Genomic DNA, 26,051 nt, shown 5'->3' on the forward strand with positions numbered 1-26,051 from the left:
ATATCAGGCAAGTCTACAGATTAAAATATGATTTTCTTTGCCTGAGTATGATGGTGGAAATGGGAGTTGTCCACATGTGAACTTCAGGGGTATATGTGGGTTGAAAGAATTATGGTAAAAATGAATTACACAGAACTCTCAAATCTGAGTTTACTGAAAACAACAAAAAATCCATTTATTTGTGCACATGAAATGCTTGAATTTTTAACCTATTACTCTTGAAAACTTAAAAAAAATAGGAATACTAGAAAATGTAACATTCTCTTTTAGATACTAGCAATTTGTTTTTCTCAAAGAATTACAGGTGCTCAACAGTGTTGTTTAGGGTAATGTTAAAAAATAATGATGCTGAGTTGGCAAAATAAAAGTTACTTATGGCTAATAAAAATAAGGAGTCTTTCCTTTGGGAAACAGTGGTGGATATTTCCTCATAACCCTTACATTCTAAGCCTTTTATAAATTCGTAGATTATAATAGATTAATAGATAAACTTTGAACTTTTGTCAAATAAAATTGTATAATCATAAGAATTTAATTTTTATAATCTTGAGCCTATAAATTTACCTTGAAAGAATGACATCCTTAAAGTGTTTGTTTTCCCTATACAGTAATATGCAAGAAGGCCACTACAGAAAGTATTTGTGTTTTTGCTGTTAACATTTTGTCTGCAATACATCTTGGTTGAATCTACTGAAAAATCAGCAATGAATTACAAAACAAATTCTAGTCCATACCAAAACAGTTGTGTTCAAAAAGAAAGTAATGATATCAGTTTAGATGATATGGTTGATGTGTACACACATGAAGACAAAGTCACTGACCACCTGGAGAAAAAATATTGTCTGGAAAACCCTGAAGAAACTGCCGAACCATCAAACACCAATATTCCTCAGGCTAAGGAAGTTTCAACCCTCACTCAAATTTTTCATGTGCTACTAGAGGAAGAAAATTATTTGATTCAATTCAGTGAAGGGACATTAGCAAATTTCTATGCACATATCACAGAAAACAGTGGTGTCAACTTAGAATCGTCTTTTGTTAAGGACCAAGGTCTCTATATAACAGTGTTTGGCAACGCAGAATCTGTCATAAAAGCTGAGAATGGAATTTTTGAATGGTGTCAAGAACAAGATTTAACTTTAAATATCATTTCCAAACAAGAGCATTGCTTTGTTATAGACCAGACTGGAGAAAAAGCACAAGATTTGGAACAAAAAGCCGAAATAAATAGTCAGATCATAAGTTCACACAATCAGAGCAACTGTGCAAACAGTGTTTATGCAAATCAGGAAGAGTTGATATCTCCAGATGGAAGCCAACCTAAATCTGCCAAAAGCAGCAAGAATTATATCCAGTCATTAGAAATGGAGAAATCATTTAATTCCCTGGCTGCTGAGCCATCCCCTGAAGCAAGTGATGTTTTCCAAGAAACAGAAGGGCATGTGCCCTTTCCACTGTCTAGCACCAATGAGAAAGAAATAGATATTAACGAAAGACAATTACATGTAGATCAGGCCAATTGTTGTGAAAATGAGATGACTGAGAAGACAAACACCATAACTAAGGATGTGATGATGAACTTTCAAGACAATTATACCACAGGTCTCAAAAGAAATTTTCTGGAAGAGATCCTAGAAGCAATTGGAGATTCAAGAGAGCAATCAACCACAGAAAGCATATCAGATACTATGACACAACATAGTGAGCCTGAGAGTACAGGGGAGGGAATTAATGAATTCGACTATAATGATGATGATTATGTTGTTTATTCCATCTTTGCCCCTTCTTGGCTCCACAGGTTTATTATTGGTAAGAAAGGTGAGAATATAGCTGAGATAACAAATAGTGTGCCAAAGGTACATATACATTTTACAGCTGAAGATAAAATTATGCTGAAAGGACCAATAGATGATGTAAATTATGCTCAAGAAAAATTTGACATAATTGTCAATGACCTAATTAGTAAAATGGAATGTACTGAGATAAACAGTAACATTAAGCTTTACAATTACCTGACAGAGAATAATGGGGAGATCTTAAATAGAATTACAGAGAAGAACCAAGTCTCTATATCAATGTTTCCTGAAAATGAAACAAATCACTCCATTCGAATTGAGGGAGAATCTCTGGGTGTCCATCAGGCCAAAAGAGAGCTCCTTGAGCTGGCTAATTATTTGAAAAAACAGCACAGTCGGAACATAATCATCAAACACCAATTTCACCACATAATTATTGGGCAAAAAGGTGAAAGGGTTCGTGAAATCTGTAGGAAATTCCCCGATGTTATCCTCAATTTTCCACATCCAGCAGAGAAAAGTGATATTGTCCAACTGATAGGGCCAAAATGTGAGTCAGAAAAATGTGCACAGTATTTGGAGAATATGTTGACAGATATTAAAGAAAATAACTATTCTGTAAGTGTTCCCATCATTAAAAAGCTACACAAAAGGATAATTGGAAAAGGAGGATCAAACATAAAAAAAATCTCTGAAGCAACGAACACCAAGATTAGTTTCCCACCAGAAAACTGCAACTCAGAAGAGTTTATCATTACTGGATATCCAGAAAATTGTGAAATTGCCCGTAACTGGATTCTTTCAATTCAGGAAGAGATAGCTGATACTTCAGAGGTAGAGATTTCTGTGCCTCCTAATCTATACAAATATCTGACTAGTCCCAAAGAATGTCTGTTAAATTCAATCATAGAAGAGTGTGGGAAGGTCCATCTGAATTTCCCAAGAAACAAGTCAGGTCTGCATAAAGTCATTATCATGGGCCCTGTTGAAAGTGTTGAAAAGACGAAAACAAAGCTTCTGAAACTCGCAGAAGAAGAACAAGCCAAGAGTTACTCTGGGACGCTCCATGTCAAACCACAGTACCATCAATTCCTTGTGAATAAAAATGGAGGCAATATTTCCAAAGTCTGTGAGGAGACTGGAACATGTGTTATTTTCCCTAATCTTAACAACAAAGATCAAGAATTTATTACGATTACAGGCTCTGAAGAGGCTGTTAAAGAAGTCCAAAAACGACTAGAGGTTTTAATAAAAGATTTAGAGAATGTGGTGGAGGATTGCATAGTAATAAATCGGAAATTTCACCATTATTTTGTCATGCGGAGGGGTCAGCTTTTAAGAGAAATGACAGAGGAGTATGGTGGTGTGGTTATTACATTCTCTTATGCAGGGAAACAGAATACAAAAGTCACAATAAGAGGGGCAAAAGCTTGTGTTGAGGCAGCAAAGAAACATATTCAGGACATTTTTGAGCCTTTGGGCTCCCACATTACAACACGATATGTTATTCCCCAGAAGTTCCAACCTTTTATCATGGGACCAATATGTTCACGGATTCAACAAATTGCTAGGGATTATAAAGTTCAAATCAAATTTCCAGACATAGACAAGCCATTCATAAATATGGATCTAAATATGCAAGAAAAGGGAAAAGAAAGGTGGAAAAGGACCCCTAAAGATCTTGCTTCTAATTCCTCAAGGAAAAGTGACACCATATATATCTCAGGCCAAGTGGAAAATTGCAAGGCTGCTACTGAAGCTCTTGCATCTCTAATTCCGGTCACTGCTGAAGTCCATGTGCCCTTTCATCTACATCCTTACATCATTGGGCAGAAAGGATGCGGCTTACGTAAATTAGTAAAGGAATTTGAAGTTCATATCCAGATATTACAACCTGGAAGAAATTCCGATATCGTATCTATTATGGGCCTTGCAGCAAATGTGGAACAAGCCAAGATGAGATTACAAAAGCGAGTCAGGGCTTTACAAATGGAAATAGAAGATCGGACACTAAGAAATTTTAAGCTAATATTCAATCTAGATCCCAAATATCATTCCAAAATCACCGGTCATAAGGGCTTACTTATTGCTCAGATTTGCACTGAGCATGATGTTACTGTCCGTTTTCCAAAGAAAGGAAGCCATGAAATGCAAGACCAAATCACTATTACGGGCTATAAAGAGAACACTCTAGCTGCTAGGGATGCAATAATGAGAATGTTGCATAAGATGGAAAAAACAGTGTCTAAGGAAATCCCACTAAATCACCAAGTTCGTGGCAATATTATAGGAGTCCGTGGAAAAACCATCAATAAAATCATGAATCAATACCAAGTAGATATACGTTTACCTCCAAAAGGGTCCTATAATCCTAATATCACCTTGACTGGACTCTCTGATAATGTACAAAAAGCAATTGAGCATATTATCAATCTTGAGAAGTACTATCTGTCAGCTGATATAAGCCGTGGATCTCAGCAGGAGCATAAGAGTGTCTCCCTTTGCAATATAGCCATGACACCGTCTAAGAGTGTTGTGAGAAAATATGTTCCCTGTTATGCTAAAACAACCACAAAGCTCCCTGATGTGGATAACTGTGAACACTTTCCAAGATTAAAACAACGAATGTCTTCTAAGACTCATCCTTCAAAACTGTAACAATGATGATCAAAACAATAAAGTGTTCCAAACTGCTTACCTGACAATGCTGTCAATTTTTTTAATTTAATTTTTTCTTGAAAATCCCATCTGTGAATACTATAAATACTTCACTTCTCCACCCACTTTGCTTCCTCCAACTCTATCCATGTTCCCTTACTCTCTCTCTCAACTTCATCACCTTTTCTGTAGTTATTATTTTACAAGCACACACATAGTACCATGTCCATTTTAGGTATTGCTTGAAAATATATACCTAGATTAATATAACTTCTAGACATAGACATAATTCTCACACATTTCCCAAGGTTTTGATTCTCCAGACACACCCTCCAGAAATCTTCCTTGGAGAACAAATGTAAAACCTAAGAAAAGACTGTTTTCATCTTCCTTCGGTAGTTCTCCTAGGGCTGGTAAATTTTAAAATAATGGTGTCATGTGCTATTTTAGTGCTGAGTTTCAGTGACAATCACTAACCAGTCTGTTACTTCTATAAATAACTTTGCCCCTTCATTTCAATACCCCACCATGTTTTTGTTATTGAATTTAGCTAGAAACCAAGACAGCTTTCCCAGGAGTAACTTCAATTTATTGACTGGACAATGTGATACATAAATGCCAGATACTAAAAAAACATTACTGGGCCACCCAAAATGTAGAGTTCATCCTAAGCTCAGTTTTGACTGAAGTTACTCTATCAAAGCTAAACTCCATGTATATCATGTAGCTTTGTTTGATCTTGCACAGATGCTTATCTCAGGATCATTTCTAGTAAATTTCCTAAATTCAAATCTTCTGTTCCAAAGTATTATGTAGCTACGGTTACTAGGAGATTTGCATGAAGCTCTTTAAAATATTTGGGGATTTGATAAGCAAGACAAAATAAAAGGAGATCTTTTCCATCAAGAATTATGACTAAATCACAAAGAATTCATTATTTTTCTTAAGTGACCAGGCTTCCATATTCTTGTATATTTTCTTTCCAAAACTATATAAACAAATGCTTATTTTCACCTAGATATATCTGTTGTTTTTTTCCTTTTTGCTTTGTTCTACAAATTCAAATTTGAGGATTTTCTTTTAATGTTTAAATTGTTGACACTCTCTCAACTTATCATTTCAGGTTATCAGTGCAAAAGCAATTTGAGGAGGAATGATGCTTAGGTTATGATAATGTGTATTTTTTACACATTTTACATTTTCTTTGGATTCACAAGTAATATAAGAGTTACTGAAAATTCAAATCTTCATTCATAGCTGTTGCTATTAGTTTGGCCCAATAGTACTCTACAGCAATATTGATTGATACTACCAATGTTAGTGATTATAGATTCTTGATGATTATAGATGCATACCCTGGCATTTGTTCATAATCTAGGGAAGTTAGTCATTGTTTTATCTGTTTATCCAATTTTTAAGAATGAGTATTACTCACATAGAATACATTTCATTCTACTTTTGTGGGTCTCATCCTCAGGTATCAATCCTTGCATACCAGAATCAGTAGACAATGATTCAGATTTTGCCATTGTACTACAAACATTAAGTAAAATGTGCTTTATTTCAATGCTAACTAAGCAGAATTACATTATCTTTTCACTCTCTATTGGGGACTCAGAGGTGCTTCAACTCACAGAGATGCACTAAGAGCACCAGGAATGTTAATCACTCATAGTTGTCTCTGAAATGGAGGAGATACAAGTAATATACATGCACTCCATACTGAGAACTGTCAGTGGACTTTGTTAATACCCTGGTGACCTTTATGTCATCCCAGGAAAGAGACATCAGGTGTTTTTTGTTGTAGAGGCAGACATCATCCAAATTCTCCACAATGATTACCCCAGACTCTTCACCCCCATAGACCATTACCCATCCTTAGGGGAGTTGTCACCTGTACTTTCTGGCCTGATGATCTCGTTGATATCCACCAGAAACCCCACTAGATTCTAGGTCTTCTAGCTATAGAATCCAAACTCATGGTCACATTTTCTTTATGAGTACAAGTGGAAACAAATTAGGCCTAGGGCTTGCCCCAGTCACTTTACCATAAAATCCTGAAAGGAATCCACAAGGCCTGCCCTCAATTTATAGTTGCTCAGCCACAATTTAGGGTCCAAATTCACCTTCTCAGTGAGAAGAGGGAATGTAACATACAGGTATCTCTACCCAAGAGGAAAAATAGGGACATTTCATACACCCACAAAAGCACTTCCAGGGACTTCTCCTCCTATAACTGCAAGAAACAAGTACAAAAAGTGTTATCACAAAAAAATACAAAAAATAAAAAATAAATAAAAAAAATCCTTGCAGGTTCCTTATTGGGCAAGGAAGCTGAAACAATTTACTCTTCATAATGAGCTTGATTAGAAAAGATAGCCTTGGATTCAAGGGGCTGGGAATAGGGTATGTTCTTTGAAGTGGGAGAGCAATTATGAGACAATGGGCATCATCACCATGAGAAAGAAGGAAGGAGAGAGACAGAGAAAGAGAAAGAGAGGGAGAGAGAGAGAGAGAGAGAGAGACTCTTTCTTTCAAAACTAAGGAAAGACAATTCATTGGGAAAGTTAATGGAAAGGGGAAGAAAAGGAAAAATAGAAACCATGTACAGCAAGATGGGATGGGTTGGAGATAAAGGAGAGAGTACGTTTAGAGAATCTAACTTTTATAGATATTTTTCATTGGTAGAGAAAAGTTCTACAGTATGTAATTTTGTCAGATTAGCCTATAGGACAATAAACATGACACAGGCAGTAATGTATAGGGTCATAAACTTACCTTGTAGTAGCAAGAGGTGACTGGGCCTGCTATACTTCCAGCCCCTATTTTTATCAAACTAGAATCTGTGTGCTTCAAACTTCATAGACAAAGCCATAGGCATATAACACATAAACTCCCTAATGCAAATTAGATAGAAACCAGGATTCTAAGTAGCCATTGAACCAATGTAGAAAAGAACCATCAAACTGCCCAGCAGCTTAAGAAGCATTCTCCCACTTATCTCTCCCTAGTCTGCTCTAGCAAGAACTCCAGGTCTTCATATTCCTCCTGGGCAGTGTGTTCACACTGAGTATCCCAACTTTCATAGCTTCTACCCATGGGACTTCAACCTCATAATGAAGCTCTAGGAACCAAGGGAACAAAACATGTGCAAACCATCCAAGCTGACAGCAATGGGAGTGTTTTAAATCACCATGCAAATAAATGAAGAGGCAAATGTCCATCAGAGAAAAATGTGGTGGCAGGACTAAAGAAAGATAAGCATCTAAGTGTGAAGGAGGATCAGGGATAGTAAGATATGTCAAGGACACCATAAGAAACCCCACAAAATAAATTAACCTGGGTTCACAGGAACTCACAGAGACTGAACCAACAACCAAGGAGCCTGTTTGAGCCTGACCTAGGCCCTTTCCCTATATGTTGCAGCTATATAACTTGGTCTTCTTGTGGGACTCCTAACAGTGGACACAGGGAATGTCTTTGTTTTTGACTGGCTTTTGGCACCCTACTGCTCATACTGTGTTTCCCTGTCCAGTCTTAATACAAGGGGATTTGTGTAGTCTTACTGAAACTTGCTACACCATGTTTGGTTAATATCGATAGAAAGCCTGCAGTTTTCTGAAGAGAACAGAGGAGGGTGAGGCAGGGGGAAGATGTGGGTAGAGGAGGGAGGAGAAACTGTAATCAGTTTGTAAAAAATAATAAAAATCACAAGCAGAAATAATCAAGCACAGTACTCTTAGTGGTGTGAAGGGAGGTTCCACTTGCAGGGAAATCTGCCTTTGTTTCAAGTGGAGGAGGGAAGTCAGGATGTTTAAAAAAAACAAAAACAAAACACAGTCCAGCAAGGTATTAATCTGAAAGCCTACAGCCAATTTGAATCCAGCCTTTACTATTTATTACTACAACACTTGGTGAAACTATCTTTGCTCCTTTAAATTTCATTTTACCCATCTGTGAAATGGAGATGATAATGGTTTCAATAGAGTCATTGGAAGTTACAAGCCTACCATCTGAATGACTCCATGAACTAAGCTGTTATTGTAACACATGAGAGAGATTGTGAGAATAGAAATCCATGCTGATAATTAATTGAATCTTTTCAAGAAAAGAAGAAGAAATGGAAAAATGTAGGGAAATTTTTTACTTACCAATAATGCCCATTTGGTTGTGTTCACAGGTATGTAGAATGTATGGGGGATAAAAGAGTTGGGAGGAAGGAGGCACTCCCTTTGCATTCCAGTTGTATCCCAGAGAGCAGCGTGCAGACCTTTGGTTCTTGGCTTTCTTGGCTTCTCATGTAAGTGATTTGAGAGAAGGATGAGAGATACTATAATAGAAGGAGCCATTATAGGTTTGAAGAGAGATCTGGTACTAGTGAGATGTCCAAAGGCCTACAAGGATGATACCAGCTGGCAATCTAACCAATATTGGAAAGGCTACCTTAAATTCCCTTCCCTGATAACGTGATTTATGACTTCCTTGAATGCCATCCTAGAGCCTTCATTCTGTGTCTGAAGAAAGCAGAGGCAGACACCCACAGCTAAACACTGAACTGAACTCATGGAACTCAATTGCAGAGAAGGAGGAGTGATGAGCAAAGGGGTTGTGACTTGGCGGGTGAAACACACAGAAACAGCAGACCTGAACAAGGGGGAACTCACAGATCCCAGACTGATAGCTGAGAGGCCAGCATGGGACTGATCCAGACCCCCTGAATCTGGGTGTCAGTAAAGAGGCCTCAGCATCCTTTGGGGCCTCAGGCAATTAATCAGTGTTTGTGAAAATGGTCAAGCAATGACTGATCTGACTTGAGTCTCAAGCCAAGAGAGGGAGTCCATGCCCTACACTGCCTGGATGGCCAGGATCCAGGAGCTGCATGATTCAGAGGCCTAGGGTAGAACCAAATACAACTGTCAAAAAATCAATGAAATGATTCCTAATTATATTCTTTTATAATCATAGACAGTGCCTTGTCCAGCCATCACCACAGAGGCTTCCTCCAGAAGTTAAGAGGAGTAGATACAGACACACAGCCAAACATTAGGTGGAGTTCAGGAGTCCTTTAGAAGAAGGGAAGGAAGAATTGTAGAAGCCCATGTGGTCAAACACATCAGGAGAGCACAGCCCACAAAACCAACAAATCATTGTTCACAGGGCTCAAGGAGATTGAAGCAGCAATCACAGAGCATGCACTAGTCCTCTCCATATATGTTGTGATTGGTTATCTTGAAGTTTTTGTTGGACTCCTAACAGTGGGAATTGGTGTGGCTCAGACTCTTGGGTACCTTTTCCTTCTACTGGGTTGCCTCATCCTGCATTGATATGAAAGTTTGTGCCTTATCTTGTTATACTGTGTTTGGTTGCTATCCCCGGTAGGCCTGTTCTTTTCTAAAGAGAAATGGAGAAAGAATTGATCTAGGAGAGAGGGCAAGTTACAGAAACAGGGAGGAGGTGTGGGAGGGAAGGCTGTGGTCAGCATGTACTGTGTGTGAGAAGAATAAACAGGGATAGAAAAAATAAAATATAACTGAAAATGTAAATAAAAAATACTTTAAGAAAATATTTTCAAACACTATACATATGAAAACAAGCAAGTACCTATCAAATATAAAGAAACAAAGAATATAACATAACCCAAATTGAATTTAGCAGAGACAATGATTTGAAGTGAATATACTTCAAAAAGAAGGATGCAGATGACCAACAGATTTATTTTTAAAAATCTCAATACTACCAAATAGCATAGAAATGCATATTGCAAAGGGATGATGAAGATTTGGGGGAAAAGGAATCCTTGCATACTATTGGTAGAAGGTAAAATTATACATTATCATGAGGAAAAAATTTCTAAAAAATTGTAAAACCATAATAAAATCCAGAAAACCCATTACTGCTTGTAGATCCTAACAACAATACATAGGTATGTTGGAGAGACATCTGCATCCTCTCATTTAATTCAACTTTATTGCTAATATCTAAGAAATGAAAACAATCTATCTGTCAATCAGTTGATGACTGGATAAAAAAATCAATGTATATATCCACAACAGAAAATTATTCGGCCATTTTTAAGACATGTATAGACTTGGAAGATAACTGAAATACAAGTATTTCACATTATGAACAAAGAGCCTCTCATAGAAGTGGAAAGAAGGTATTGGTTACCTGAGTCTCGGTAGAGGACAGAGAAGATGTGGGGAAAGTTGATTAGGAGGTACCAAGTTACAGCTAGATTATGACATAAACCCTGATGCTCAATGTCAAACACTGTTGACTTTAGATAATTTTGTATGCTGCACATCACAAAATGTCAGAAAAAAATCATTATTTTCAAACTGATGTGATAATTAAGTGTTGATAAGAAATATTCTTATCCTGACTTTAACATTAAATAATGTATGTACAATAAAACATCACACTAGCACTCCAGAAGTACAATTTTATTTGGGTAATAAACAATGAATAAATAAAAAAGAAAATATTTACTTCTGATGGGATCCTCTTTTTGTAATTTATAGAAAATTGCATTTTAGTGTAAAAATTTCATAACTTGTAGTAGTAGAACAATTCTACATATAGCACACTGATATTTACAACAGTATAACCATAAATAAAAGTAAACTAAAAACTTCAGGAGAGTGAGGTAAGTGAGATGTCGTAGTTTCAATTTTCTTTTTTTATTTCAAGCTTGCTTCACATGTCAATCCCAGCTCCCTCTCCCTCCCCTCCACCCCCACCCCCACAAGCCTCCCAATGGCCCCACTCAATCCCCACTCCATTCCACAGGGAGGGTGAAACCCTCTCTGGGGGATCCCCAGAGTCTGTCATTTCGTCCAGGGCAAGGACCTCCTCCTCTCCCCCTTTCCTCTTTATTAAATTCACTAAATGTTTTTTCATTTAGAAAATTTATTTTAAATTTTTACTTCAACACATTTATTTATTGCAAAAACCTAGTGCCAATTTTTAACAAAATGAAATTTACTAAGATTAAACAAGAGCTCAGATCAAAGTTGGAAAAGGCAAACCAACAGAAGGACAAAAGCCCCAAGAGATGCAAAAGAATCACAGACCCAATTGTATGCATTCTCAGGAGCTCCATAAAAACACTAAACAGAAAGCTGTAATATGTATATACACAAAAGACCTGGGGAGACTGTTCAGAACTTGTGCTGATTCAGACTCTGATTTCGCGTGAGCTTTGCTCATGTTGATTTAAAGGTCCTTGTTCTCCTGGTGTCCTCCATCCCCATTGGCTCCCACACTCTCACTCCTTCTTTCTCTTCCCTGGGGTTGCTGAGTTCTGAGAGGAAAGAAATGATGAAGACATCCCAGATACCCCAATTAAACCTGTGTGTTCAAACATCAATTATGAACATCATTGGAGGCAGACCTTCTCTCATTATCATCAGCTTATAAACCCAGAAACTGGAGATGCAGGACTCTGATTACTGGTAAAAGAATAAGATATATGTGGTATGTCTTTTGTTGATATATTATTTATGATTCAATAAAACTTGCCTGGGGTTCAGAATACAAAGCTAGCCATGCTAGTTAGCCATAGATAACAGGCAGTGGTGGTACACCCCTTTAATCCCAGGACCCAGGAGAGTGACACATAGATCTCTGTGAGTTCAAAATCACCCAGGGCTACCTAAGAATGAATCAGTCTAAAAAAGTAGCAGAGCTCACGCTTTGAATCCCCGAACTGGAGAGCTATATAAGGAAGAAGAAAATGATCTTAGTGACATCCCGTTTCTAGTCACAGGGAAGACAGAATCTCCATTTCAGTCTTTGTAGAAGTAAGAGCTACTGGCTGGCTGCTTTGCTTTTCTAATCTTTAGCTTGAAACCAAATATTTATCACTGGGTTTTTATCACTTTTGCTACACACAATCTCTGACTCTGAGTACACCTGACAGTCCAAACTTCCTGGGAGAATATTAGTAGACAACTATGCAAACCTTATAAAATTAGAAATTAACCAGAAGGTTTGTGTGTGTGTGTGAAGAACAAGGATTATGTCATTTTCCCCTCTTTAAAAATCAACACATTTGTTACTGACCACTCCATCAACATAAGAGCCAGAAGTTTGGAAGGATCAGAATGAAACAGTGTCTTCTGGACATGACAAAACTGCTGTACTCAAAACACACATCATCTGTAGCTAACTGTACAAGAACTGCACAAGACAAAGCCAATCTATATTCTAGCATGGAGCTGGAAGGTGTTCATGAGCCCCTGCTAATTACTGAAGGCTTGTGTAGCACAAGACTCACTCAAAACAGGAAATCACCCAAGCCTCACCCCTCAGTAACATCCTCTCCCCCACTTGGACCCATGGAAGAGCACCCCAAACTGTAACCCAGCAGTCTCCAGTAAAGCACTGTGCTTTCATTTTGCTCTCCAGTAAAATCTCTTGCTTGGTTGTTACTTGTATCAGTCCCTGCTTTTGTTTCCTGTGAATTTCGTTACCTTCTTTCCCCTCTCCTCCTTCCTGTACAATCTCACAAAAATAAAATAAAATAAAATGTATCTCAGCACAATTGCCTGTTTAACCATTGTCCATTCTTGATTCCATAATTGCTAGGATCAAAGTCTGGATTCTGGAGTCACACAGTGTCAATAAACAAGGAACAAGGTAATAATGACAAACAGAAAAAGATTTCTTTAATGTGATCTCATTGGAAAGAGGTAAGAGTTTCACTGATCCACTCATGTGCATGTCCCAGGACCCAATATGAGGTTTAGGTTTAAAAAGAGAACAGAGGCATGGATAACTTAGCATTCCTGGTCAAGAACTGGTCTTGCCATCACTGTTGTCCAGGCTCCAGATTCTCCTGCAAGGTTATCTGATAAGTTATCAGAACAGCATGAAAGCACTAATTGGAACCAGGGTCCATTCTTTGTAATTACCCAGTATGAGATTCATAGGGACATTCTGATCTTTGGTGAATATTGTTTCAATATTCTGATAGCCAAATAGAAAGTACACATGTCTTTCTATAACAATTTCATTCCTGACAGCATGGTTATACTCTAACCCCCAGGAATTTTGCTGTGTGACATTGTCTGGATTCTCTTGGCCTACAGCCTGCAGATCAGGGTTAGGGTTATGGTTAGGGGTTAGGGGTAAGGGATCAGGGGTTAGAGGATAGAGGCTAGGGGTTAGGGATTAGGGGTTAGGGTTAGGATTAGTGTTAGGGTTGGGTTAGGGTTACGGTTAGCGTTAGGGTTAGGGTGACATTTTATTTGGTTTATTTTCCATCATGAAGTGAAGTCAAGGCAGGAACCTTCACTTAGCAAGGTTCTAGGATTTTTTTCATGCACTGTTTCTACTTTGCCTTCTAAAAGCTTACCAATTTCCATCATCTCTCACCTTATTCTCCTTCTGTTTCTCCTGATTCTATCCCCAACATCGCTGTGTTTGCCATGAAAATCAATTCCACTTCCCTTTCTCAGTGAGATTCATGCATCCTCTAAACCTCTTCTTTATCTAGATTTTTGGAATCTGTGGCTCATATTGTAATTACCCTTCACTTAACAGCTAATAACCACTCATGTTCATACATACATATCATGTTTGTCTTTCTGTGGTCTGGGTTGCACAGCCAGGATGATATTTTTCTAGTTCCACCATTTTCCCTGAAATTTTTTTTTCTGATTCAAGACACATGTGCCATTTTAATATCTTTCCCACTCATTTACAACAGTCCCGTTGGGCTCTCTATACATGATCAAATGCTTCTCTTGGATCGAGCATCCACAGTGTGCACAGCACATACTATCTCTGGGTCGATACCTGTATTAACTACAGACCGACTCGTTAATAGCAAGCAGATACAGAAACTGTAAACCCATCCCACAATGAAATTCCAAAGGTCCAGCCTTGTTCCTGGACATAGGAAAGGAAGCTGGCTGAAGAAACGAAACAGCTGGTCAGGGAGGACCACGGCCTGCTTGAGGTAACATAGCTGCAGAAAATCCCATCAGAGCAGAGAAGATGCCTTGCAGCATTTGGTTAACTCAAGCAGGAGGCCATCCTGGGCTACAGAATAAGACCCTATCTCACACACCCTCTCTCCCGAAAAAAAAGGAAGACCTGACTCTGTTGACTGAGTGGCCTGGCGTGCTCCTGATTTCAATCCCTAATACACCCCTAATAAAGTGTGTAGGCCATGGCCGACACCTGTAATCTCAGCACTTTGGAAGTAGAGGCAGGAATCAAATTCCAAGGTCATTCTCAGCTGCATAGCAAGTTCAGGGCCAGCCTGGGCCGAGTCCCTGTCTTAAAAAAACAAAAGACCTTTAACCACCTTTCCCAACACTCTTGGAGTCTAGGGCCTGCCTTCAAAACCACAAAATCTGTATTGTCCAGTAAGCCAAACAGAAAGGGAAGTTTGGGATGTTCTCCCACCTCAGCTTCGGAGTGTGGCCTCTTCCTTCTTGGGCTGTGGTACAGAATAGTATTTTAAGTATCCGATTAACATTCAAACAAAGAGTTTTTGAAAGGAATGTGAAAGACAAAAAAAAATGCCAATCAGATTTTCCCGTCTTGCTGTCTGTAGCCTCCCATAAAGTTAATTTGGGATGCGACTGCGAAGCCTCCCCAGAAGTCTTAACATCTTGGGGAGAAGCATTCGGGGCATTCACTGTAGCTAGCTAAGGTCATTTTGTGTAAACTCCGAAGAGTCATTCATTAAAATTAAATGCTCACCCTCACCTCAGCCCTTTTTTAAATGCCGCCAGCCCTGCCTCTTCCATCTTGGTCTCTGCGACAGGGGTTACATTCGCAAAATATATAAAGAAAAATATAAGGGTTAATTGACTTGGTGACCATATAGTGCACTCCGACAGCTGGGCGCGCATATTTTCACCATGAATACCCCTTACTAAAAGTAAATCATTGGGTAAAGATGGCTGGAACGTGACAAGAGTCCAGCAGGGCGCAGGATGCTACATGTGGAAGAGAAGCAGGCAGATGCACCCGGCAGGCAGAGTCTCCAGCTTGATCACCAGGGGCTCAGGAACTGAGGTAGATGGGAATAGAGTGCGTTCACACTCGGACTGCATCAGAATGCGGACTCCTGCAGGCAGACAGCTTTTATGCTGTCATTTTTATAACAGCCAAGTAATACTCCACTGAGTAACTGTACTACATTTTCTTTATCCATTCTTCAGTTGAAGAGCATCTAGGTTGTTTCCACTTCCTTGCTGTTATGAATAAAGTAGCAATGAAAATATTTGATCAAGTGTCTTTCTGGTAGGATAGGTCATATTTTGGGTGTATGCCCAATTGAAGTAGATTGATTCCCGTTTTTCTGATGATCACTCCCACCAGCAATGGAGAAGTGTATCCTCTTGCTCAATACCCTTTCCAGCATGAGCTGTCATTACTGTTATTGATCTTAGCCATTCTGAGAGGTGTAAACAGAATCTGAAAGTAGTTTTGATTTGCATTTCCCTGATGGTTAAGGTTATTGGATATTTCTTTAATTGTTTCTCAGTAATTTGAGATTTCTTTTTTAAGAATTCTGTTTAGATATGGACCTCATTTTATAATTAGATTGTTTGGGGTTTTTTGGTAGCTAGTTTGTTGAGTTTGTTATACATGTAGGATATTAGCCCTACATTGGATACGGAGCTGGTGAAAACCTTTTTTTTTTTTTTTTTTTTGGATTCCCCGGGCTACTGTTTTGTTCTATTGATGGCGTCCTTTGCCTTAGAGAATCTTTTAAGTTTCATGAGACCCCATTTATTAATTGTTGAGTATAGTGCCTGCACAGTCAGTGCTTTATTTAGGAAATTATGTGCTGTGCTGATGTGTTTAAGGCTATCCTCTACTTTACTCAATACGGTTAAGGTCTTTAATTCACTTGGACATGAGTGTTATTCCAGGTGATAAATAATGGCTCTATTACCATTCTTCTACATCCAGACACCCAGTTTGACCAGTACTATTTGTTAAAGATCCTGTCTTTTTTCCAACCTGCCTTTCTGGCTTCTTTATCAAAAATTGGGTGTCCATAGATTTGTGGATTTATGTCTGTATTTTCAATTCAATCACATTGATCAATGTGTATGTTTTTATGCATATACTGTGTGGTTTTTTCACTATAGATCTGTAGCAGAGCTTGAAATCAGGGATACTGATACCTCTAGAATTTCTTTTATTGTGTGGAATTGTTTTAGTTATCCTGGTCTTTTTTTTACATGATATTGAGTATTGTCCTTTTAAGGTCTGAAAAGAATTGTGTTAGAATTTTCATGGGTATTGCCTTGAATCTGTAGATTTATTTTGGTAGAATGATAATTTTACTATGGCAATTCTACTTATCCGTGAACATTGGGTATCTTTATAACTTCTTAAATCTTCAAGATATCTTATTCTGATATTTCATTCTTTAAAGACTTGAAATTTTTGACTTACCAATCTCTTACTTGTTTGATTAGAGTTATACTAAGATAGTTTAGATTGTTTATGGATACTTAAAAAAAAACAAGTCCAAGAGCAGTCAAAAAGATCCACCATTATCATGCAGGCTTCACCCCAGATATGCATACTTCTTTATTCAATATATAAAAATCTATCAATGTAATCCATCATATAAACAATCTGAAAAAAAACAAGAGGATCATTTCAATAGATCTTGAAAAAGCCTTTAATGAAATCCATCACCCCTTCATGGTAACAAGAAATATGTCTAAACCAAATAAATGTAATATACAGCAAACCAACACCCTGCATCAAACCAAGTGGAGAAAAACTCAACAATAGCACTAAAATCAGGAACAAGAAAAGGCTGCCCTCTCTCTCCATATCTATTCAATACAGTACATAAAGTTCTAGTTAGAGTAATGGAACAACTGCATGATAACAAGGGGATACAAGTTGGAAAGGAAGCAATAAATGTATAGTTATTTGCAGATGATATGTTAGTATATATAAGCTACCCCTAATTTCTCGCAGGGAATGCTCCAGCAATATGGCTGAATACAAGAGTAATAAAAAAATCAGTAGCTGTCCTGTATACAAATGATAAATTGGCTAAGAAAGAAATCAGGGAAAGAACACCCTATACAATTGCCACAAAATACATAAAATTGCTTGAAAAAATTCACTAAGCAAGTAAAAGACTTATATGATGAAACCTCAAATTCTTAAGATACGTTTTCACTCAGATAATTGTTTTCCTTTATCTAGAGATTTTTTCAGGTCATATAGTCACATTTATAAAACAAAATCACTTGACTTTTACATACTTTGAGGATTTTGTATGCTTGAATTTTTTCAGACAGAGTTTCTCTATACATTCTAGGACTCACTATATAGACCAAGACTTCCTGAATCTTGTAGTGATCCAGCTTCTTCTTTCCCATGAATTCTGGGATTACCAGCAAATTCACTACTTCAGTTTCTTCTCTGGCCCTAACCCAAAAATTCTCAAATATTTTAATGTCTTAAGATACTGTGCCTACATTTTCTTTTAATTGTTTTATGGCTTTAAGTATTTTGATTAAAGTTTTCAGTATTTTTGAATTCATTATAATCAAGCATCTAATTTAATCTTTGTACATGTTGAGCCCATACTAATTCTAGGGCTGTTTGGTGCCTTGACATTTCTTCCACTGTATAAACTTCTCTGATTCTTTTATGCTTTACCCTTGCACAAAGATAGGATATAGATAGACTTCAATCATGTTTGCCATAATGTAACACAAGAGGCTATTGGTCTAATTTCCAACAAAATATTCATTTTCTTTTGAAACCACCAGATTCAATTTGACTGCCCCCATATTACCATTCTGATCGTCAGAGCCATTACCACATTTCATATTATACTCTGATTATAATTGTCTGGTTTTCCTTACTCTTCTTCAATCTTATCCAAATATTCTAACTTCATTTATAACCCATTCTGAAGGTGTTTCCACATTTGTGCCAGTATATAATAAACACAGAAGCAAATTCTGGATATCACTTTTTTTCTGTTAGTTGCATTTCTGGTATTTCGACCATTATCTGTGATTATCAACTAATAAAAAGTGTTTATTTGGAGTCAATCAGTGAGGAATCCCTTAATTGCTACAGCTCTTGGCATACTTTCAAAGACAAGCTAATCCAAACGTGATGGTTTGGATAACAAATGTTTATCATAGGCTGCTAATGTATTTGAATACTTGTTCCCAAGGTGGTGGTACCACTTAAGAAGATTATGTGGTAGCTAATTTCTACAGGAAGCACATTATTGGGGATATACTTTGGTGTGTTAGACTCAGTCCTACTTTGTTTTCTAAAGAAAATATTAATCTTATCATATAGAAAAATAGAACGATTCTTTTAAACATGGGCAAACACATAAACTTTACACCTTTCCAGATAATGAAGAAAAATGTACCATGTCAGAAAAAACTATTCATTTTCCAGTTATTGTTCACTGATTGATCTTTATTAAGTTTTTTCAAAAGATCTATAATAACTTACACTCTTCCCAAAATATATAACTATATTGTTGTCATTGATTTGACTTATAGAAATAGATTTTATGTTGTTTTCTACCTTATGTATCATTCCCCTTTTGCCATACATCTTCATGTACATGATTAAAAGGTAGAAGTAAAATGTGCTGATATCATAGATCAGTGTTGAACAAAAATCAGTTTTAGTTTATATCCTTATAGGTATGTGTTTCTATAAACTTGAACCAATGTGTCTTTTATAAATTTGAGTACCATCAGCAGAAATTCATTTCAGAATATAAAAATACCAATACTGATCATGAAAGTGAAATGAAGTATGTGTATTGACATGTATTTTAAAGCTTTAAAAAAGATTTATTCATTTTTATTTTGTGTGTGTGAGTGTTTCGCCTTCATATATGTCTGTATACCATGTACATGTCTTGACCACACAGGGATCACAAAAAGGCATAAAAATTGCCTTACAAATACATGATTGTGAGTCATCAGTTTGGTGCTGGAAATAAAATTTAGGTCCACTTAAATTGCAACAAGTTCTCTTAATTGGTCAGCCATCTCTCCCGTCCCTATTAACAAGTTATTATTATATAATTTGAATGATTCCTTAAAGCTATAGACTATGCATTCTTTTTGAAGAATTTTACTTTTGTAAACTTGAAAAATACTTTGGAAAGTTCACTTTATGCAATCTTTAAATAATACCTAATAATTCAGCATTGAATTTAGGGTAAAGATAAATCCTTGACCACTAAGCAAATCTAAGCAAATTTCATCTTTACCAGAACTTACTTACCTGGCCCATAAATACATCTCTCCATCCCTAAGAAATGGAAATATGGGGCTGCATATACAGCTTAGCAGTTAGGAATAAATTTTTTTGTTTTTATCGAGATAGGGTTTCTCTGTGGCTTTGGAGGCTGTCCTGGAACTAGCTCTTGTAAACCAGGCTGGCCTTGAACTCCCAGAGATCCGCCTGCCTCTGCCTCCTGAGTGCTGGGATTAAAAGCGTCTGCCACCAAAGCCTGGTCTTAGGAGCAAATCTTGCTTTTGCAGAAGAGCCAAGTTTTTGTTCCTAGTTCCTACATAGTGTCTCAGAACTATGTAGTTCAAGATGATCTAACAGCTTGTAGTCTTTGTGGGCACTCTGGTACATGTTTCCCATAGATTTGTCCTATCAAAACATCCATATACATCAAAGAAAAAATGTTATTGCTGAAACAATATACATTTCAGAAACAAGATAGAGGTTTCAAAGTAGATCTGACCTTAAAATGTCCTCTCTGAACACTAGCTATCATACCACCAGAAGATACTTTGAAGCTTTGCAAGGTAGGAAAGAAATTAATGATTCTAACCAGTTGTGATGCCTGTGATGCCTATGATATGCAACAATGACCAACTTAGCAAGATACTCCTATAAGTGCAATTGTGAAACACATACATATTGGTGGCAACCAACAGCTTCCTAATTGAATTCATAGTCTTCTAGAAAAAGGGAAATCATGCCTGATATTGGCAAATACAACAAATGACTTCTGAGAGAGGATGAAGAATTAGTCTCCCCTGGAGATGAGCCCATCATTTGGCTAATACAAAATGATAAATTCTGAACTCATCTGCATGCAAACCAAAATGGACACAGTAGATTGTACTTGCATACTTGTGCATATATATGCAAAATAGACAATATACATAATAATAATCATCATCATCATCAAAGAAAAACAAACTTTCAACTTAAGAATGGCAGGGAAACACAGAGGTTAAGAGGGACTGGAAAAGGGTAAGCACAATAAGAAAGAGAAGGGAAAATGATAATTATATTTTAATTAAAAAGTATTAAAATAAATTAATAAAAGTGAAAATATTACTTTATACTTGTTCTACCCACATGGAGAACCCCTATTACTTTATACTTATTCTTTCCACATGGAGAACCACTAAAAGTTAACCTAAGTCACAGAAAAACTCAGCATGGAGAGGGAAGTTGGACATACAATGCTATTCCTAGCTATGAGAATTGCAATTGTTAGATATTGGGAAAGGAAGACAGTTTCTCAAAGAGCACATTCTCTCATAAGCTGAATACTCTCCAGTGGAAGACAACATATTCAAGAATATTTGAGCATTACACATTGATTCTGAAGAGCCTTAAAGAAAGGTGGAATGTTGAATCGTAGGGAAGGGAAAACAGATATGGGAAGTTATAGGTGAGGGGCTGATCAAAATACACAGTATGAAACTCTCAAATAAATAATTTTTAAAAAAGTATTATTTATACTTGTTCTGTTCACAAAGAATATCCCCTTGGAGTTAACACAATACATTTGGATATTATGTTTCATAAACCTTTCTTCAGTCCAGTCAAGAGAGATATAAGTAGTGAAGAAACTCACCAAGATATAAATATGGAGAATTACAGAGTTTATTAGCCATGGGAAAGTAGAGAGTTTATTAGAAAGTCTGTGGTATAGATCCAGCAAGAATGACAGTACACAGAAACTTCACAACTCATCTCTCAATCAGAAATTTGAAATTGCTTGTCCAACAATCTGAAAATCTATATTGTAGGTGAGTTTGATTCTTGTAACTAGTTTTGACCTTTCAGAGTGTGTTTTATCTTGTATCTTAACACAATAAATATTCAGAAGATCAGACATGGCATATTAGAAAATATGACTGGGGTTAAATTAATTGTTTATTAATTTGATGATATGAAATGCTTGTTACATTGGCAGTTTTGTCTTTGAATTTCCCTAACATGTTTCTTTGAAGCTTTTGACTTTTCCCTAATTATTATTCTGCTGGAGATTTGTTGGTGTGATAGTAGGAAATAAGAGGGAGAATTTTAGTCTAACCTTAAGCAATCATGCTTTTTTAATATATCTGGGCCTCTACTCTGTGACACAGGCATAGATAGACAAATTACACATATTAGTGTAATTTTATGATAGCATTAATAGTCCTTTTGCTGTAACAAAAACTCCCATTGTCAACATTTTCAGGACATTTCACTGAATACATATGCTTTTTAAACATTAATCAGAATAATCCGTCTTTATTCATGTGGATCTTAAAATTTTGTTCAATAAATTTTGTTTTTGAATATTGTAAGATGTGTCATATTCATTTATATTATGTAACATTTGTTTTTATAATGCACAGATGTGTTGCATACTTTTATATTGCATGTGTTTAACTCTGTAAACCTGTGTTACTTTGCCTGCCCAAAATATCTATTTGATCTAATAAAGAGGTGAATGGACAATAGCTAAGCAAGAGAGAGAAATAGGCCGGGCTGGTAGACAGAGAGACTAAATAGGAGGAGAAATCTGGGAGAAGGATGAGCAAGGAATAAGAAAATAGGGAGAGGATGATGCCAGGGGCCCATAGGCAAAATAGTTAATGAGAAATAACAAGCTAGTCTTGTCTCCATGTATTTATTTGTGAGCTAGGTTACAGGCCACTAAAAATCAAACAAATGAAAAAAAATTATAATAAATTTTTGCACTATCCTTCTTTGGTTTTTTCAGTCATATTTTAGTAAACAAATTTTTTTCAAATACTGCATTCTGATCATGGCTCCCCTCTCACACTTCCTCCTGGATACTCCCTAGCTTCTCATCTAGCCAATTCCGTATCTTCTTTCTATTCAGAAAACAAACAGACAAACAACAACAAAAAGGAATAATAAGCACAAAAATCATATATGCAGACACATGCAAACACATAAACAATTACTATAAAAACATAAACAAATAAAAAATACCTATATTTTTACTACATTGACCCTACCTATCCAAGAGCATGGGAGATATTTCCATTTTCTGAGGGATTCTTTAATTTTTTCTTTAAAGACTCAAAGTTCTTGTGATACAGGTCTTTCACTTGTTTGCTTAGTGTTACCCCAAGGTATTTTATGTTATTTGTGGCAATTGTAAAGGGTGATGTTTCTCTGATTTCTTTCTCAGCCCTTTTATCATCTGTATATAGTAGGGCTACTGATTTACTTGAGTTGATCTTGTAGTCTGCCACTTTGCTGAAGGTGTAATCAGCTGTAAGAGTTTCTGCCTTGGATAAAATGACAGACTATGGACACCCTCATGTTGAGCCTCACTCTCCCTGAGGAAATGAGGGGATATTGGAAGGGTTGGTGGGAGGACATGGGAGGAGGGGAGGGAAAGGGAGAGGGACCTAGAATTGACATGTGAAGCAACCTTGTTTCCAATTTAAATTTAAATTTAAAAATAATAAAATACCTATAAAAACAGAAGATCAAAAACCGTAACATACAAGCAAAGTCGAGTAGGACAAAAAATGACAAAACTTTTCAAAAATATCATTGAGCAGCTTTGTATTGTCCATCTACTGATAGGCATTAGGCCTGCTTTTAAGTGTGGTTAATATATCCAGTGTGACACCACTGGAGAAAACAAGATTTCCTTTGCAAGAAAATGTCAAATGGAGATAGCTTCTCTTTTAAGGATGGAGCTCATGTTCACTTCTCCCGCTCAGCACTGAGACACCACTGCAGGCCGTGTACATGCTGCCTCCAACTCTATGATTTCACATGTGTTTCAGTCCTGTTTTATCTGAAGGACAGTACCTCAATGGTTTCATCCTCTCACCCTGGCTCTTACATTCTTTCTGCCTCCCCTTCCAAATAATTTCCTGAAACCTGAGAGCAGGGGTTTCATGAAGATATGCCACTTAGGACTGACCATTCAAAAATCTCTCATTCCCTACTCAGTGTCCAATTCTGGCTCTCTGTTAGTTCTCAACTCCTGCAAGAAGTTTTTCTTATTCTGATAATGGTTGAATGAGACATTGACCAATGGATACAGTAGAATGTCTTTAGGATTTATTTTATTGCTATGTTCCTTTAGCAGAACAATAGTATTTGGTTTCCTTCCAGGACCATGGCCTACCTAGTCTCATGGCCTACCTAGTCTCATGTTCTTGGTCACATTAGCAGATTAGCCATAGGTCCCATCAGTACCATGAACACTTGTCAGTAGGTGTAAATTCTCTAGATAGACATGAGCTCTACTTATCCCTGTTCAATCATATATATGTAAATGCTGCCTTCAGCTCTAGTTTTACCATCCAGGTTTTTTTTGAGTAAACAATAGTCTGGGAAATAGTGGATTTGTAAGGGAGTTTCCATTGGGGCCCCTCTGGCTAATAACTCAACTAGACATAACTGATTCCTGGCATCAAACTTTCCATTGTTGGTGAAAGATGTCTAATTGGATCATTGTCCCCTCCATTTTTTGGTTACTCCATTTAGATTTCTTTCATATATGTGCATATTTAAGGTTCTATTGTAGTAGATTTCCAGATGACCACTCAAGTGACCCTTAGTGTTAGTTAGCCCTTCTTGTATTCCCTCCATTAGGCCCTTATTCTCTCTTCTTTCCCCCATGTTGTCCTCCATAACTATGTGTTTTGCTTCCTCTTGCTTGGGAGATCCTCCCCTCCTCACTGCCAGTCTCTATACCTAACTAAATGAAAAAAAAGAAAATAAAAGGAAAAGAACATGGCTGTTCCTAAGTGTGGTAAAGAACAAATTTTATTATTCATATGTGGGAGAGTATAGTCAGAGGCAGAGACAGGAACATCTGTGAGAATCCAGAGTGGACATGGCCAGACTGAGCCATGTGATGAGAGTGGGATAGGGGAGAGTGAGGAGGACCAGGACAGCAGCCAGGAGACAAAAAGTGAGTAGACAAAGGGGCTAGGTAACAAAACTGAATTACATAGAGGGACAACTGGGGTAAAGGTAGCACAGCCCCTACAGAAATTTAAGATAGGGGTGGGGTATCCCAGTCACAATGGCCCTGTAACTGGTAGGGACAGAGGGATGCAGGGAGAACCTGATGGTCAACATCCATTTTGATATGTTAAATAGGTGTCTCGGCCATTTGTCCCAGGAACATTTCCAAACAGATGACAATCAGCAGAAATAAGAGAAGTCACAGGTGCTTTGTTAATGAAAATAGGTTGTAGCTGAAGTTTCTTTTCCCCCGTCGCCCTTCAATCCCAAATAAATACACAGACACTATATTAAATATAAAATTGTTGGCCAAATGGCTAGGGCTTCTTACTGGCTAGTTCTGTCTTAATTATTAACCAATTTCTATTAACCCATATGTTGACACAAGGCTGTGGCTTACCCGTAATCCGGCATGTTACAGCTTCAGCATCATGGCATCTCCACGCAGCTCTTTTCTAGCTCTCTCTCCAGCATTCTCCTCATCTTCTAGCCCTACGTATCTTCCTGCCTCTACTGGCTATGGACGAAACAGTGTTTTATTCATCAACCAATAAAAGAAACAAATATACAGAAGAACATTCCCCATCAGTAGGTGACATTTAATTACTCTTCAAGAATTAGTATTAATTGGAGAAAGGCACTTAAGACCATGATCACAACTTGAAGTGGAAGAAGAGTGGAAAGAAACAACACAATATCAGAGACTACGTAAATGGGACTATAAGTGAAGGAGAGACATGTTTAAAACATGCAAAGGGTTTCATTAAGAATGGTAGCTTAATACACAAAACGTCCAATTAGTGCTATCCACATATACATGGGTATGAAGTCATTAACCCATGGGAAATTTTCCAGAGGTCATATTCAAAGAAGAAAGATCCTCCTTTCTATTGTGCTATCAAATGCCATTAGCTGTCAAACAGTAGTAGGGACTGGAAAAGACCTTCTCCATGCTTTCATTTCAGATAATTTCATATGATGCATATATTGTACACATAACCACTGGTGCTATGAGTTTATGATGGCAATAGTCATGTCATGCTGTGAAGATGGCATTCCACAGCACTCCTTCCCATCCCCCTGATATTACATGCTGTCTCTATCTCCACTCTAGTGATTTTTAATGAATATATGTATATGTGAGCATGTAAGTACATGTGTGTATACCTGTGTGTGTGAGGGGGTGGGTGTGTGTGGGTGTTGTGGGTGGGTGTTGATAAAAATAACCTACTTAGGGCTGAGAATTCATTGTCATTTCTGTCCCTTAGTCTCAGCACTTTGACAATTATGAGTCTCTTCATGGACTGCTGTCTATTGCAAAAAGAAGCTTCTATGACTAAG

At 37.2% G+C, this 26,051-nt stretch overlaps 1 protein-coding gene across 1 annotated transcript; it reads left to right on the forward strand.

Moving 5' to 3' along the window:
- Positions 1-704: 704 nt before the first annotated feature.
- Positions 705-4,454, forward strand: LOC101823813 (vigilin-like). The gene has a single exon (XM_040743858.1). The coding sequence runs from the start codon at positions 705-707 to the stop codon at positions 4,452-4,454; it is 3,750 nt and encodes a 1,249-aa protein (XP_040599792.1).
- Positions 4,455-26,051: the final 21,597 nt, after the last annotated feature.

The sequence above is a fragment of the Mesocricetus auratus genome, unplaced genomic scaffold (genome assembly GCF_017639785.1).
Source record: "Mesocricetus auratus isolate SY011 unplaced genomic scaffold, BCM_Maur_2.0 Super-Scaffold_100003, whole genome shotgun sequence".
Classification (NCBI taxonomy): domain Eukaryota; kingdom Metazoa; phylum Chordata; class Mammalia; order Rodentia; family Cricetidae; genus Mesocricetus; species Mesocricetus auratus.